Source organism: Cydia amplana, chromosome Z (genome assembly GCF_948474715.1).
Source record: "Cydia amplana chromosome Z, ilCydAmpl1.1, whole genome shotgun sequence".
Classification (NCBI taxonomy): Eukaryota; Metazoa; Arthropoda; class Insecta; order Lepidoptera; family Tortricidae; genus Cydia; species Cydia amplana.
In genome coordinates, this window is record NC_086096.1 from 37,772,943 (window position 1) to 37,787,390 (window position 14,448).

General features: G+C 39.1%; 1 protein-coding gene and 2 non-coding genes across 3 annotated transcripts; all 3 read left to right on the forward strand.

The window, feature by feature from the left end:
- The first annotated feature begins 609 nt into the window (after window positions 1-609).
- On the forward strand, window positions 610-3,087 carry LOC134660621 (tRNA N(3)-methylcytidine methyltransferase METTL6). Its single transcript, XM_063516391.1, has 3 exons — window positions 610-1,387; window positions 1,771-1,925; window positions 3,043-3,087. The coding sequence occupies exons 1-3, from the start codon at window positions 729-731 to the stop codon at window positions 3,045-3,047; spliced, it is 819 nt and encodes a 272-aa protein (XP_063372461.1). The 5' UTR covers window positions 610-728; the 3' UTR covers window positions 3,048-3,087.
- A 2,593-nt stretch (window positions 3,088-5,680) lies between these two features.
- Window positions 5,681-5,765, forward strand: LOC134661957 (small nucleolar RNA snR60/Z15/Z230/Z193/J17). The gene has a single exon (XR_010098002.1). It is a non-coding gene; the product is annotated as a small nucleolar RNA snR60/Z15/Z230/Z193/J17 (small nucleolar RNA).
- Window positions 5,766-5,970: 205 nt separating this feature from the next.
- Window positions 5,971-6,053, forward strand: LOC134661958 (small nucleolar RNA snR60/Z15/Z230/Z193/J17). Its single transcript, XR_010098003.1, has one exon. It is a non-coding gene; the product is annotated as a small nucleolar RNA snR60/Z15/Z230/Z193/J17 (small nucleolar RNA).
- The last annotated feature ends 8,395 nt before the right edge of the window (window positions 6,054-14,448 follow it).

Genomic DNA, 14,448 nt, shown 5'->3' on the forward strand with positions numbered 1-14,448 from the left:
AGTTGTTTGACCGGCTTAAAGCCGTAACAGACTACCGTACCGAGAAATTTAATTGTTGGTATATCTTAAGAAAACATGAGTGAGTAGAGGTAAGTGATGAAGAAGGAATACATTTTTCGGGTTCTCTAATATGTTCTCACTGATGAGGTGAAAAGTTTTGTGAACTACACGAGATCAAAGTTATTTACATCTCGTGCGCTTTTGAGTCCCTTACTACGCTCAAGATTCTAAATTAGATTCACTCGCTACGCTCGTGAATTTATTATAGAATCTTTCGCTTGCACGGGACTCAAAATAAGCACTCGAAGAAATATCAAACTTTGATCTCTTGTTGTACAAAAGATATTTCTTTGATGCGAGATTGCTCAAACTAAATGCACAGTGTGCAAACACCATATTTCGATTGGTGTGAGAGGGTGTTGAACGAATCGATTCAACAATCGAATCGATTAGCATTCGTACGTATTGTTAGGTTGCCTAACTGGCTGTCTGTCAGTGTTTGAGCATGGTTTGATCTGTCACTGTCAGTGTGAAGTGGGAATCATTCATTCTTTCTTCTTTGCGTCGCGGTAAGCATCGGTCGCCCCCAGTAAAGTTAGTGTAAGTTCTTTGGATATTTTAGTGTTTTTAATTTAGATTTATTTGAAATAGAGCCGTCAACGTATAGATTAATAGCGTTTTAACCAATCCCTGTAACTTTCGTGTGAAAATACTGTATAAAACGCGAGATGGAAACTGATGAAAAAGACATGATTGGTCACCGCTTGAAGGCGCTCACCGAGGAAGAGAAGCAACGTTTAGAGGCGCAAAACTCCCGCTTAATACCCGAGACCAAAGCACAAAAGCTCGAACGCGACGCCAAGCGTCACTGGGACATATTTTACAAGCGAAACGAGACCAAGTTCTTCCGCGACCGCCATTGGACCACGCGCGAATTCCAGGAGCTGATTAACTTCGATCCAGAGCAGAAAATCACATTCTTAGAGCTCGGTTGCGGTGTCGGCAACATGCTGTTCCCATTAGTGGAAGAGGGGTTCGATAATTTCTATTTCTACGCGTGCGACTTTTCGCCGCGTGCGGTTGAGTTTGTAAAGAATAATAAGCTCTATGATCCAAGCAAGATGACTGCTTTTTGCGCCGACTTGACTACCGACGAGTTGTTCGAGAACGTTCCGGAAGCTAGCGTGGACATAGCTAGCCTTATTTTCGTCCTGTCTGCTATTCAGCCGGCGTCCTGGGAGGTAGTGGCTAAGAACGCATTGAGAGTGCTTCGCCCGGGCGGGATTTTGCTGTTTAGAGACTACGGTCGGTACGATATGGCTCAATTGAGGTTCAAACCCGGGCACAAGATTGCTGAGAATTTCTATATGCGGCAAGATGGGACTAGGTAATAATAAGTTGAGGCTAAATTCGGTACTCGGCGGGAAGAAGTTGATAACTCGAGATATTTTATTGAAGAAATTTGAACTTAAAAATAAGGAATAAGGTTCAAGTTTCTTCAATTTTTCCCGCGAGTTATCAACTTCTTTCCGCCGTGTACGGAATTATTCTAGCATAACTTTACCTCTAACATCTTAAGTCCTCTTCACAATATGTCAAACTTAGATTTTTGGAGATTTGGTTTTAATTTAAAAATTAAGAAAATTATCCTATAATGCCTCTTGTGGCCATATTGCAGGCACCATACATGTGAGTTGTGACCCCTAACTGACAGTTACAAAAAATCTTTAAAAATGTAATTCTCTTTACTATACATTCTCTTAATTTCAGAAGCTACTATTTCACTGAAGAAGAACTGGCGTCTCTGTTCACCGATGCGGGCTTCGAGGTCCTCACCAACTGCTATGTGCAGCGCAGAACCGTCAACTTCAAGGAGGGTGTGGACGTGCCGAGGATCTTTGTGCAGGGGAAATTTAGAAAGAAGGGTATGTCGCACATGCTGCTTGATCATACTTGTATGCACTCGGCCATCCTCAAACTAAAATTCTTGACATTTTAGTTTGACAACGGCAGAGTGATCAGGGTGTACACATAAGCATGTGTTTATCCAGCCCCACAGGCATGGTCAACTATTATTAGGTTAATGGGTCATAATGCTTTATTGTCTTGTTTCTCACTAGTCTGCCACGCTGAGAATTGTGTATAAAATTGATATATCTAATTGAAAAAAGTATAATGCCTCTTTTGCTCATACTAAAACACCGTTGCCACATATTTTGGCGATAATAGTCTACACGATGGGCCAGCGCCGGCCACTCCAAGGGACGCATTTATGCGTTAGAGGGAGCAAGTGATGTTGCTATCTCATTCTACCGCATGGCTGCGTCCCTTAGAGTGGCCGGCGCTGGCCCATCGTGTAGAGGAGCCATAAGACAATGAAAGCAAACTTTGACACATCTTTTACTGTTGTTTTGCATTGGCCTGTTTTATTGTAGATAGTGGTTTTATGTGTTATCTGTGTTAGTTAAAAGTAGTTTGTTTTTTTAAGTAAATTAGTTATCTGTATTTTTTTTGACAGCTTTATGTGGGAATTGATAATGCTTTCAATTCATTTTTTATCATAGCATTTGATAAACATGAAAGTTGTTTGATGTTTCTGGATTAACCCGTGGAGCTGATACCAAGACACGTGTGCCGGTAATTAGTATAGGAGTTCCATACTACGGTCATTCTGGGGTGCTCCACGGGTTAATAGTAGTCTTTTCACAAGTTCATGACTGGTTGTCAAGTTTATTGTATTACATGACTTACCAATACTTTAAAAACACATTTAGGTAAACCTCATTCGAGCTCCGAGTTTAGAAAGTAAGAGTACTGAGCACTATATGGTTATTTCGACCCCATGCAAGCAGTAATTGTATTAATGTTGCTTACAACATACATTTAGAAACATAAACTGGCCAATTTTTTTTTTTATGATGAAAAATGCTAACCATTGATGTACCTGATTTGCATGTATATTAGCTCTATCTGAATAAATATGGACAATAGAGGAATATCATATCTATTTGGAGAGTTTTTAATGCAAAATGCTTGTTTCAGACTGAGAGTTGCCGGAAAGATGTGTGACTGAACAGGAAGAGTTATGGGTCTTTCCGCGTAACTCGGACATGACAACGAAAAAATAAACTATTGAATTTAGAATGTGTTAGAATGTAGAATAATCAAATGAGGGTAGCAGAACAAATTTTATAACCTTAAGTCAATAATAAGTCAACGGTTGTCATAATTTCCGACATTGTAAGTGCTGCTTGCGGAATCAACTACGAACGTAAAATAAGTGATTATAAATATTACGACTTTAATTGATTTTTACGCAAAGAAGAGGTAAGTAACCTTTATTTATCTGTTGTCTATTAAATTATTCACGCGTTACTTTGATTACAATTATCATAAGTTGAAAGAAAAATATGTAAGAGGTGAATGAAAATTGCATGTCGTTGAGTAACGTGAGTAACGTAAAAAAACAATATTTTTCATTTACTGTACTGAAGTTTTGGACAAACGAACTTATATTGAACTATGTGTATGATTGGGCTTAGATGGTGTCATTCTCGCGGTTTATTTCTCCGCATAAGTGTTATTTTATAGAAATACATGACTTGAGATACTTGTAACGTGAGTCACAGTGAATCGCGTTGTTGCAACTGTAAAGCGAGTAACTAAATATTTGAATGTATTTTGTAGCTACAATGTCTCTATCAGCGGCAGAAAGGGCAAAAAGAAGAAGACAGAAGCTGAAAGACGACGGAAAGTACGAAGAGTATAAGAAAAAACATAGGCTTGCCGCCAAAGAAATCAGGCAAAAGAAGAAGTTGCTAGATAACATGACTCAAAAAAAGAAAAACCAATTTATAAAGGATGAAAGAGAAAAAACCAGAAAAAGAGTTGAAAAACATATAGATCAAAGAAAAAAGCTGAATAAGCAAGAGCCTTAGATAGTTCAATTGCATCCTCATCTTCGATGTTAATTAATCGCCAAGCTTTGGGTAGAGCTAAATAACGTATCAGAAAAGTTCTAATTCTAATAATAATAAGTAAAAAATATGCTATTTGTTTGCTAGAAATGATAAAAAATATCAAAATATTCTAGGTAGTCGCAAGTAACGTGATTCACGAAATCGCTGTAACGTGAGTTCGTAAGGTTTTATATTTTATTTAAATAAGGGTGTATCTTTGATTTCATTTGGTTAACTATTAAAGAAGCTTGCATATTTATGTCATTGTTTTGTAATTTTGTTAAAACTAATTCATTCAATAATCAAAGGGAAATCAATAAACACAAAAGGCGTAAAACTCCGTGTCCATTTCTTGTAACGTGAGTCATGGAGTTATTTTCCACTTTTCTCCAATTTTTATAATTTGATGGAGAAAAAGTACTTCGATAAATGATTCGCAGTAATGTACTCTGTGATATTATTATCAAGTTTTCGACGTAGAAAGCTCTTGATCTCAAATATACGACAAGATTGTTAGGAATAGTGACTACAAAGTAACGTGAGTCACCGTGGATTTACCCTTATGCTTTTTTTGTTCGAAACCTATCACAGACACTGACCAGTTATTATCAATGTCGGGTATGTAGTAATTATTTTTGCACATTTGCTATATTTATTTTGAGGAAATTGTGTCCTTGCCTGTGGTATTTCTTTTGGTGATGCGGATAGCTTAGATGCTGTTTACCGAACACTTTGAACGCCAAGCCTGTCCGGTGCGGCGTGCCATTGTGAACCTTGTCGTAATGCATGAAGGTTGATAATCTGTGACCACGGTAACTTTGCACAAACTTGGCAGTAAGAATACATACGTAACCCTATAAACTCTATACTTGGCATGAAAAACTTTTTGGTGGTCAAAGGGTTGAAGGTTAAAGTTTTGTCAGCTTTAGTTTGATCAGCTTTGTTAGTAATTATTGTAGTAAATTGTTTAGAAATTCACAGTAATTCACACCCATTGTATTGAAGCACAATTTTTATATGTAGGTATAGCTGGTCAAGCAAATCTTGTCAGTAGAAAAAGGCGCGAAATTCAAATTTTCTATGGGACGATATCCCTTCGCGCCTACATTTTTAAAATTTGCCGCCTTTTTCTACTGACAAGATCTGCTTTGTATAAGTTTATTTGGATATAAACTCTGGCTGTACATTTATCTCGTAGATTAGAATAGATCTGAGTTTGGTTAGATATATTACTGTAGCATTTTACTTAAAACTCAATATTTACTTATTATTTTATTGCATCATGAGCATGGAACAAACAATCCCAGTCGTGATGACAGCGCAGTGCAGCTGAGACCCTCGGGCGCCTCACAATAATGTTCACTCAGATCAGTTAACTCCAGTATGACTGCCATGTTCCAGTATAAAGTATGACTAGGCTGAGTGAATGAATGATTTGAGTGAATGAGTTGCAATAGCTTAGGGCCATTCTTGTGAGGTCTGATGCACAAATTGCTATAAAGCAGACTGAACTGGTTGTTGTTTTGTTTTTACTATATCTTGTATTTTTGAAGTGATTGTAATTTTTTATTACCTCTTTACAGGTACTAACAACACGTTGCTCCCTGCATGGTGAGTAATTGCTGTTTATTTTTCTGTTTTGTTGTGTAATTTATTGTTATAAGTGAAACATGTCAAAAAAATAAAAGTTAGTTGATTTGATGTTAAATATTGAATTAGAACCCGTTTAAATGATGACTTCATAGTTCAGCTGAATGTTTTGATGTATACTCTGCTTATGTCTTTCGCTCCTATCTGATAATCGTATTTACATAAAACGGAGTTATATTTAAGTATGTGTTTTATTTACATATACCTACATTTTCCTTGCAGAAATATGAGAAAGAATACCAGCCAATGGAGACTATTGTGCACTTTCGATCGGTAATTATATTTTTTACTATAGTAAAACGTTAGACGTTAGTTCCAGTTAGACGTTAGACTTCTATAGTTATTCTAGTTTGTTGTTAGTTGGCTATCATGATGATTTCATAGTTCATCTGATCGTTTTGATGTACACACTTTATTGTCTTTCGCTCCTATCTGATGTATACAATAATCATTAAAACTTTAGTTATTTGGTTGCCATTTTTCTAAGGAATATTTTTTTACAGATACCAGCTCTATACTACTTGCTGCTGAGCCCCGCAAAATACCAATAGGTATGTTTAGTATTATATTTTTTTAACCCCTGACTTTGAACGCCACGCCTATCGTGCGCGGCGCGTCTTCGTGAACCTTATCGTAATGCACGAAGGTTGATATCGGGTTGTAGCCGCGCGCGTCAAGAGGAGGCTGAATTCATGTCTGCGGATCAATTTGTCAGTTGTGTGGGATTAGGGTTGTTCAGGAGACAACCCCCATCTATGTACACACTCCCCCCTGTCCATCGCCTAGGTTACAGAGGAGGGGCGTTGGATACAATTGCGAATGTATCGATCCGCGGCGTCAGGTCCCATTTTACAGTCTAGATCTCTTAAGTAGATGGTCGTGTCTAGACTTATATTTTTGCTTTTAAATATGAGGCTAGGTAATTACGTAAGCGTTTGTATAGACAGACGTGTAAAGGGACTCATTATATAAGTGTGGTTTTTAAAATAAGGTGTGTGTTGTGATGATTTTTGATAGGGACATCTGATTATGATGCTGTTAACATAACTATCCCTACTGATTTGTTTTTATTTACGAATACTCGTTATTTTGTTTTTGAAGACGCTTTATCCATGTATTTGGTTGCACAGGGCAGTGGCTTGGGGAGCGCTGCTTGGAGATATTTCCTGTTGGTAAGTTTTAAGACACCTTATTAATAAACATTAATTTCGTATTTTAAATAAACTTTTCTATAGAGTAGTGTCAAAATAAACAGCCATGTGTTTAGTTTAAGCTTTATTATTCCGACTTTAATTTTGTATAATATAATGATGATTCTTGATAGGGACATCTGATTATAATGCTGTTAGCATAACTATCCCAACTGAATTGCATACCAATTAAATGGTAACTTATTTTGCAATGTAAATTATATTAAACCGAACATATTTTTACAGAATACTGGTACGACTGAAATGTACACAATTGGTAAGTAGTTCTTTAACTAATTATTTAAGTTTTAATTTAGTCCAGTGTTAAGCTTGGGATCGCTAATATTTAGCGTTACTACAATTTTGTTTTTGCTTACCAATTTGTCCAAAATATTTTCTTGCCCCCGCCATTTTGTGTTGGCTTGGCCGCCATCTTGTCAATCTGTAAGTCAACCTTAAGAGAGGGGTCAAAATACTCGAAATCGGAATCAAAGCATGGTAAAAAGCAAGTTTAGTTGAAAATTATTTATGTAGTCTTGTTTTTAGTTTCCAAGAAATTGACTGTAACCTGTAGCTAGAAAAACATACAATAGCAGTCGATTTTTTTATTTACATGATAGAAGTGAAATAAAAGCGTGACAGAGCGGTCAGAAACAAGATAACTAAAATAATATTGACCCGAAAACAGCGGCTATGTGCATGATGACTTGACCTTCAGGTCTCCCTCAACAGAGAGAACCCAAACCACCCTGTTGACCACCCTTACGTCTGATCTACCTATTGAAATCAAGTAAATATTAGTTTGCATACTTTATACTGACAAAGGTTTTCTTTGTTTAAAGGTATACCGGCAACGGGACAGTAAATTTACTGCTTGAACATTGGAGGTAAGAAATATTTTTTGAAATGCATTTCCTTGAATTATTAAAACACATTTAATCCCTAATGTGCCTGGGGGCAGAGCTTTCTCCAAGGTAAATTACGTCAAAATCTGTTCAGTAGTTTAACCTTGAGAAACAGTAGGTAATAATATCCCGCGCTCGCCAATCCGGACGTCCAGTAATCCGGCAGTTAGCAACTAACGTGACCCGATTATAGGCAGTTTATAATGTAAAATGTATTGTCTATATATCATTAATTAAAGCATTATTAATAAAATCATTAAAGCGTTTATTCACTATATAAATCCAATAATCCGGCAGTTCCAGCAATCCGGAAAAAAATCAGGTGCCAAATTACCGAGCTCCTACTGTATATTAGTAGTTTTGTATTAGGGTTACCAGATCGGAAGGCGCTAATATCGGGAAAAAATATCAATTTGTGGGGATTTTGGTCCTTAAGTCGGGAAAATGAACCATTCAAATTAAATTAATTGTATTAAAAACAACGATATTTTACATTATTGGCACTACGTCAGCTGCTCTGCCCAATCTCGCCACGCGCGCCCCACGCGCGCGCGCTGACGGGATCGACGCGGGTCGCTGGTTCGCTCGACGACAGTTCAGAACTTGATATTATTGTTTTATAACGTGACGCTGTTTTTCGGGACAATTTTCACTTTGTCGGGAATCGGGAACATATGCAAAAAATCGGGAGAATCCCGCCGAATCCCGACCATCTGGCAACCCTATTTTGTATAGATTTTAATGATGATCTCGGCCTTCAGGTCTCCCTCAACAGAGCGAACCCATAACACCATGTTGACCGCACTCACGTCTGATTCTATTCAACCTGTACCACATTACATAGTTTACGTTTAACCTTTAGTAAAAATCATATTCGTTTGACAACAGGTACTGAGAAGGAGCGGCGACATGACACATAAAATGGCGTCATGAAACAAAATGGCGGAACGGCGTCGTACTGGTCGTAGAGGTACATAGTAGGTTAAAAATAATTTACAACTTACACTAACTAAATTAAAGACGCCTGTCTCTATCGCACGCGCCTAGTTATATTTAGCACCTATAAGTTATTGCGCCAACACCAAAGTTCGCAAATTGCGAGCATCTTTCCCTTTTACTCGAATTAAGGCGTAATTAGAGTGACAGAGAAAGATGCCCGCAATTCGCGAACTTTCGTGTTTGCCGTAGTCCGGCTTGGCTACTCCAGAGTCTTGACGAATGAATAGTTAGGTCGGTTCACGATAGCTGGCATTAATGAAATGAATGGGTGAATGAAAATATCTTGTGTGTATAACATTAATCAATAAAATGGTTCCTTTGACTGTATACCGATACAGAGGGGCTACCGTGAAAACCGGTTCGCAAATTGCGGGGATCTTTCTCTTTTACTCCGATGAAGGCGTAAATTAGAGTGACAGAGAAAGATGCCCGCAATTTGCGAACTTCAATTTTCGCGGTTATAGCCCAGGTGTCACTCATACAATTAATGTATCGTTCATTCCATTCGTGCCAGCTTTCGTGAATGAACCTGTGTATAGCGGGCCACTCACACACCTGCCGCAGGGGCAATACCGGTCGCACGGCGGTCGGAGCAATTTTAGGCTGTTTTCTACACACTAGCCTGACACTCAGTGTGTAAGTGATAGTCCCGCTGAACGCACGTCGACGAGAATGGCTCATGTGTTATCAAAGCAGTCGGTAGTCGCCAATGAACAGACTGGAATTGCCCCAATCGTACTACACATGTAACAACCTAGCAGGGCGGTAGATACAATTTAGGGAGCTAGGAAGGTCTTGCGCCCCTGCCGCCCTGCTGCAGGCCCAATCTAAAAATTTCCCCTGCTTCTCTACACACATCACAATTAAGGAGGCAATTAAGGGTCCAATTCCAATATTGCCCCTGCGGCAGGTGTGTGAGTGGCCCGCTTATGATGACCCGACCATCAGGTCTCCCTCGACAGAGAGAACCCATTAACCCTGTTGATATCTACACGTCTGATCACAACTAAAATGATCAATGTTTAGTTTAACAGGAGTAATGTTTTGAAAGTATTTTTCGTTTTCGTAGGTATATGCGGCTCTTGGTAATGAAGAATTCGTGATTTGATAAGGTTTGTACTTTTTTTTACTGTATCACATCGGGGTTTTTGGTGCGGGAATGTTTTACACTAGCCAAAATACAGGTTAAACTGTCCTCTCCCACGGCTCGTATCTGGGTCAAAAAAGGATAGGGCCATACATACATTATTAAAGCAACTTTCATTTTAAGTCAATGCTCGTGGGACAGGACAGGTTAAACTGTAAAAACGGGTTATTCCCACTAGTTACCACCAAGTTGTTACCAGTGGTAACTACTGGGAATTTTTTTCCCACCTTTTACCACTGGTAACTACTGGGAAAAATTATTCCCAGTAGTTACCAATTTGAAATTTGAAAAACACTATTTTAACATTTATTTGGAGCTTACTACTTATTTTAAATTCATAGTTTGGTAAGTATTTTGCAATAAATAAAGTTATAAATATACGAAATCATTCCGGCATCCAATACCCCGATGTATGATTATTACCATAGTCTAATAAAACATGGTCTTCTCTTCCCAGAGTGACACAAGCCTACGTCACAATAACATTGCCACTTTATATAGCGCTATCGCATATTATCGTATAGCGCTGTCGCATGATGACGTAGGCTTGTGTCAGTCACGTGGTCAAGGTCAAGTCGGAAGAGAGTACCAGGCGGAGTATATTATTAATAATATAATATTATTACTAACACATTTGTAACGTATTATTGGGTCAAAATGTATTTTGTCGTTTCATTTCTGCTTTGGGGACAGAAAACCGAAAAACGAAAATGATTTAAGATTTCGGAAAGTTTCCAAAATTACGAAATTTTCTAGTTGAATGCGGTTACAATTTTTTACGGCGTATAAGGAATGTCCCATTATTGAATTACTTGAGAAAATTTCTATACATTTCCTAGAACTTTTTTGAAAACTTTCCGCAAGTGGTAAATCTATTCATAACTGCTGTTATTATCTGTATATTTAGGTATTTAAATAAAAGTAAACAAATACTACCCTCATATGGCTCCTTAAACCAGTTGAGGGTGGATGAAATCATTACACGATCAAATAATGTATGTTAACCCCTCGTATGCGGCCTGTCAAATTTGATCATTGAAAAAGTGACCTTGACATTTAAAACAATAGATTTAAATTCTCACGCACGAAGGGTTAAAGTCAGGTCGCTCAGTGACTGATCCAGGTGGTTTTGTATTTGGTTGGTTAACCAACAAATGCTATAACTACCCCAAAATGTACAAATCATGTGTTCACTTTTATTTAAATACCTAAAGATACAGTCTAATACTGGGCGAGCTTGTCAGAGACTGGGCACGGTGGAGGCGTACTAACTGCTTATCATTATACCGATACTAACCACATTTCATGCGCTTACTAACTATAACATAACCCTTATGTTATGAAATATAAGGTTCATGGCATTGGCATCATTTATACACAGTAATTAAGTTACTTAGCTATATGCGCTCGCACGAGGAAACTATTTGAAAAAATAATCGCGGCTACGAGACGATATTCTGAGGGGCTACCGCGAAAACCGAAATTCGCAAATTGAGGTGATCTTTCTCTTTCACTCCAATGAAGGCGTAATTAGAGTGACAGAGAACAAAAAATTGAATTTGTGCATAAACCAAATCTTAACGCTTATTGTTCGGGCCCAGATACCATGAAAATTTCCCTTCTGCAACAGTAGACATGTTTGAACCGAACCTATAAATCTAATAGAAATAGAAATCAACGATCTTTACCTGTAGGTCCGTCCACACCTGGTGAATGCGTCGCTAGTTCGCTCGCAAGTCGCATCGCACCCACATACGGTTCGCGCGCTACACTTTTGCAAGGCTCGTTACCAGAGGGGCAAAACCGAATTTCGCAAATTGCAGGCATTTTTCTTTGTCACTCTAATTACGCCTTCATTGGAGTAAAAGAGAAAGATCCCCGCAATTTGCGAAATTCGGTTTTCGCGGTAGCCCCTCAGTTACGAGTTGGTTATTATTGGGAATAACCCGCCGAGTTCAGTCTTGGATATGTGGCACGATTTGGCGGCGCCAGTCAATAAATCAAACGCGTGCGTGAGCTGTAACACGAAGAATTTTATTGGAATGGTGGCGTTCAACTATACAACAACGCGCGGATTAAGCAAACCTTCCGCGACTATCGCGGAGCGTTCAACAGATGTGGATGCACGTTGTTAGCGTTAACTTTTAAATACCTTAAAATTCCCCCTAGTTATCGAGGTTAACTTTAATATCCAATAGCCGATTTAGACTTACGCACGAGCCACGAGACGAGCCGCGAGCCGCGCTACGAGACGCGCTACGAGACGCGAGTCCACCGCTTACACTCGCGTTCTGCTTGTCATTCGGTTATAAACCGTATGCCGTGCCGTTAGTGTTTATATTATATTAGCTCGACGAGCTTGCGAGCCACGAGACGAGCCGCGAGCCGAGCTACGAGACGAGAGTGTAAGCGCTGGGCTCGCGGCTCGTCTCATGGCTCGCAATCTCGTCGAGCTAATATAATTTAAACACTAACGGCACGGCATAAGGTTTATAACCGAATGACAAGCCGAACGCGAGTGTAAGCGGTGGACTCGCGTCTCGTGGCGCGGCTCGCGGCTCGTCTCGTGACTCGCGCGAGAGTCTAAATTGGCTATAAACTGAGTGCAAGGGTTCAATTTATTCCCCTCGTCCCTCATCCGCCACCAAAGCCCGTCTGACAAGGTCACCCAGTGTCTCCGGACACTGTCTGACCTTTGGGAGTACGGTCTTCCTGGCCGCACCCCCTGTACACAGACGGATAGTAACGTGGTCAAAACTGCCGCGCCAGCGGACGTGGCTGGTGCGGTTATATAGACGCACAACACGGAAAACTAAATATTAGAGGTAAGAAGGTTACGGTACGTCCAGGCTTATATTTCACCAACTGATCATTGTTACCTAATGATAACATGTACATTATTGGCTCGATAAGCAGATTGTACCTAGCAATGCGCGATGGATTGACATTGTCCGCGTGGTCAAACGGGGGCCAGAGGCCCTACTGCTAAAAACGAAAATCGACTGTCTACCTTGCCATGGCTCGAATATGCAAGAGCGAGAGAGAGGCAGATAACGAAATTTCGACTTACGATTTTGTGGTAGTAACTAGTGCCGCTAGCGCGCTATTTGCGAAAGGGTCTTCAATTGCTCGCGTGAATTTCGTAATACGACGATGTGTAGTGCGAACACTATTCGCAGATGACACGTTCGCTAGTTATGGACGCACCGCACCCTTAAATTCTCATTCATATAGGTAGGTACTAACTGCATGTATTCATACCTTGTTATCTGGCTCTTGTATTGATAACTTTGAATAGGTTTATTTATTAAATAACAATTTTTATTTACAGGTATTACGGAACTCCACTGGACATAGTGAACCGAATGATATTACATTTGTTGACATGGTCGCATAATAAAGAACGTACAGAATTTTATTGTTTAATTACCCACTGACCCTCACATCTTGTTTTATCTGGGTTAATCAACTTTTTCTTGTCACACGTTGCTATGGTTACGGTCTCCCTCTTAAAATTCTAGGTTTTTCGTATTTAAATGAAGTAAACTTGCATTTTATGGTAGTTAACCTTTCCATAATGGGACATCTACTGAGCATGTGAGTAGAACATTGTACAACAGCAGTCTTCTAATAATCTATGCTACTATTGTTTCCTCGCTGATGGGACAGAATAACAACAAGAAATAGTCGATTGACCCCTTAAATTCTTCGCTGTACCTACTGTAGGTAAAGAGAAAATAGTATACACATAGTATACATTTGAAAAGGTTAGAACGACCGAGCGGGACCTAGAAGTAGAAATCTCGTAGTTCAATTTTTGTTTAACAATGGGTATTATTTTCGTTTGTTTTGTTACAATTTCTGGCTGGTCTGAAGCGCTCATTCCAGGTGGGATAAATAAATACGAAATTCCAATTCGGGTCAAAAAAGTAATATGATTTTCCGTTGAGTTATTAAAATACCGTGCGATTTCGTATCTCATAGCGTCTGTGCGGAAAGAGTCGTGGAATGTATGGGGCCCGATACATTCCACGACTTCTCTTTCCGAACAGACTCTTGGAAGGAGAACTTTAGAATAGGGTACTATCTATTCACAATTTGGTAAAATAAAATACGATACAAGTGCGGAAAATAGGAATATCACAAGTGGCGATAAATTAAAACACGATCAAAGCTATACGAACATTCTAAAAAAAATAGGACGATGGGATGGGGCCAAGATGGGACGCACACTGCGGGCTCAGCAAGGTTCCATTTTTATCCACTATCACTAAGCCCGTCACTTTCGCACTTACATACTTGTTAGAACGTGACAGGCATGGTGATAAATGATAAAAATGCGACCGTGCTACTAGGGCAGGGGTATATAAATTAGACAACCTCCGTGGTAAAAAAAAACAATCTTCAAAATACAGACGCAGACAATAAGAGTTCTGTAAATTTCTGACTGACAGTCATTATCGTTTTGTTGATACGTCATCAGTGTTTTGATCATGTTTTGATACGGTTTTGTGTAGGTTGCATAGATCTACAATGACTTTTATGCGGCGAATCCATATAAACAGTTAATGTTCTGTAATCATGATACTAACAAAGGG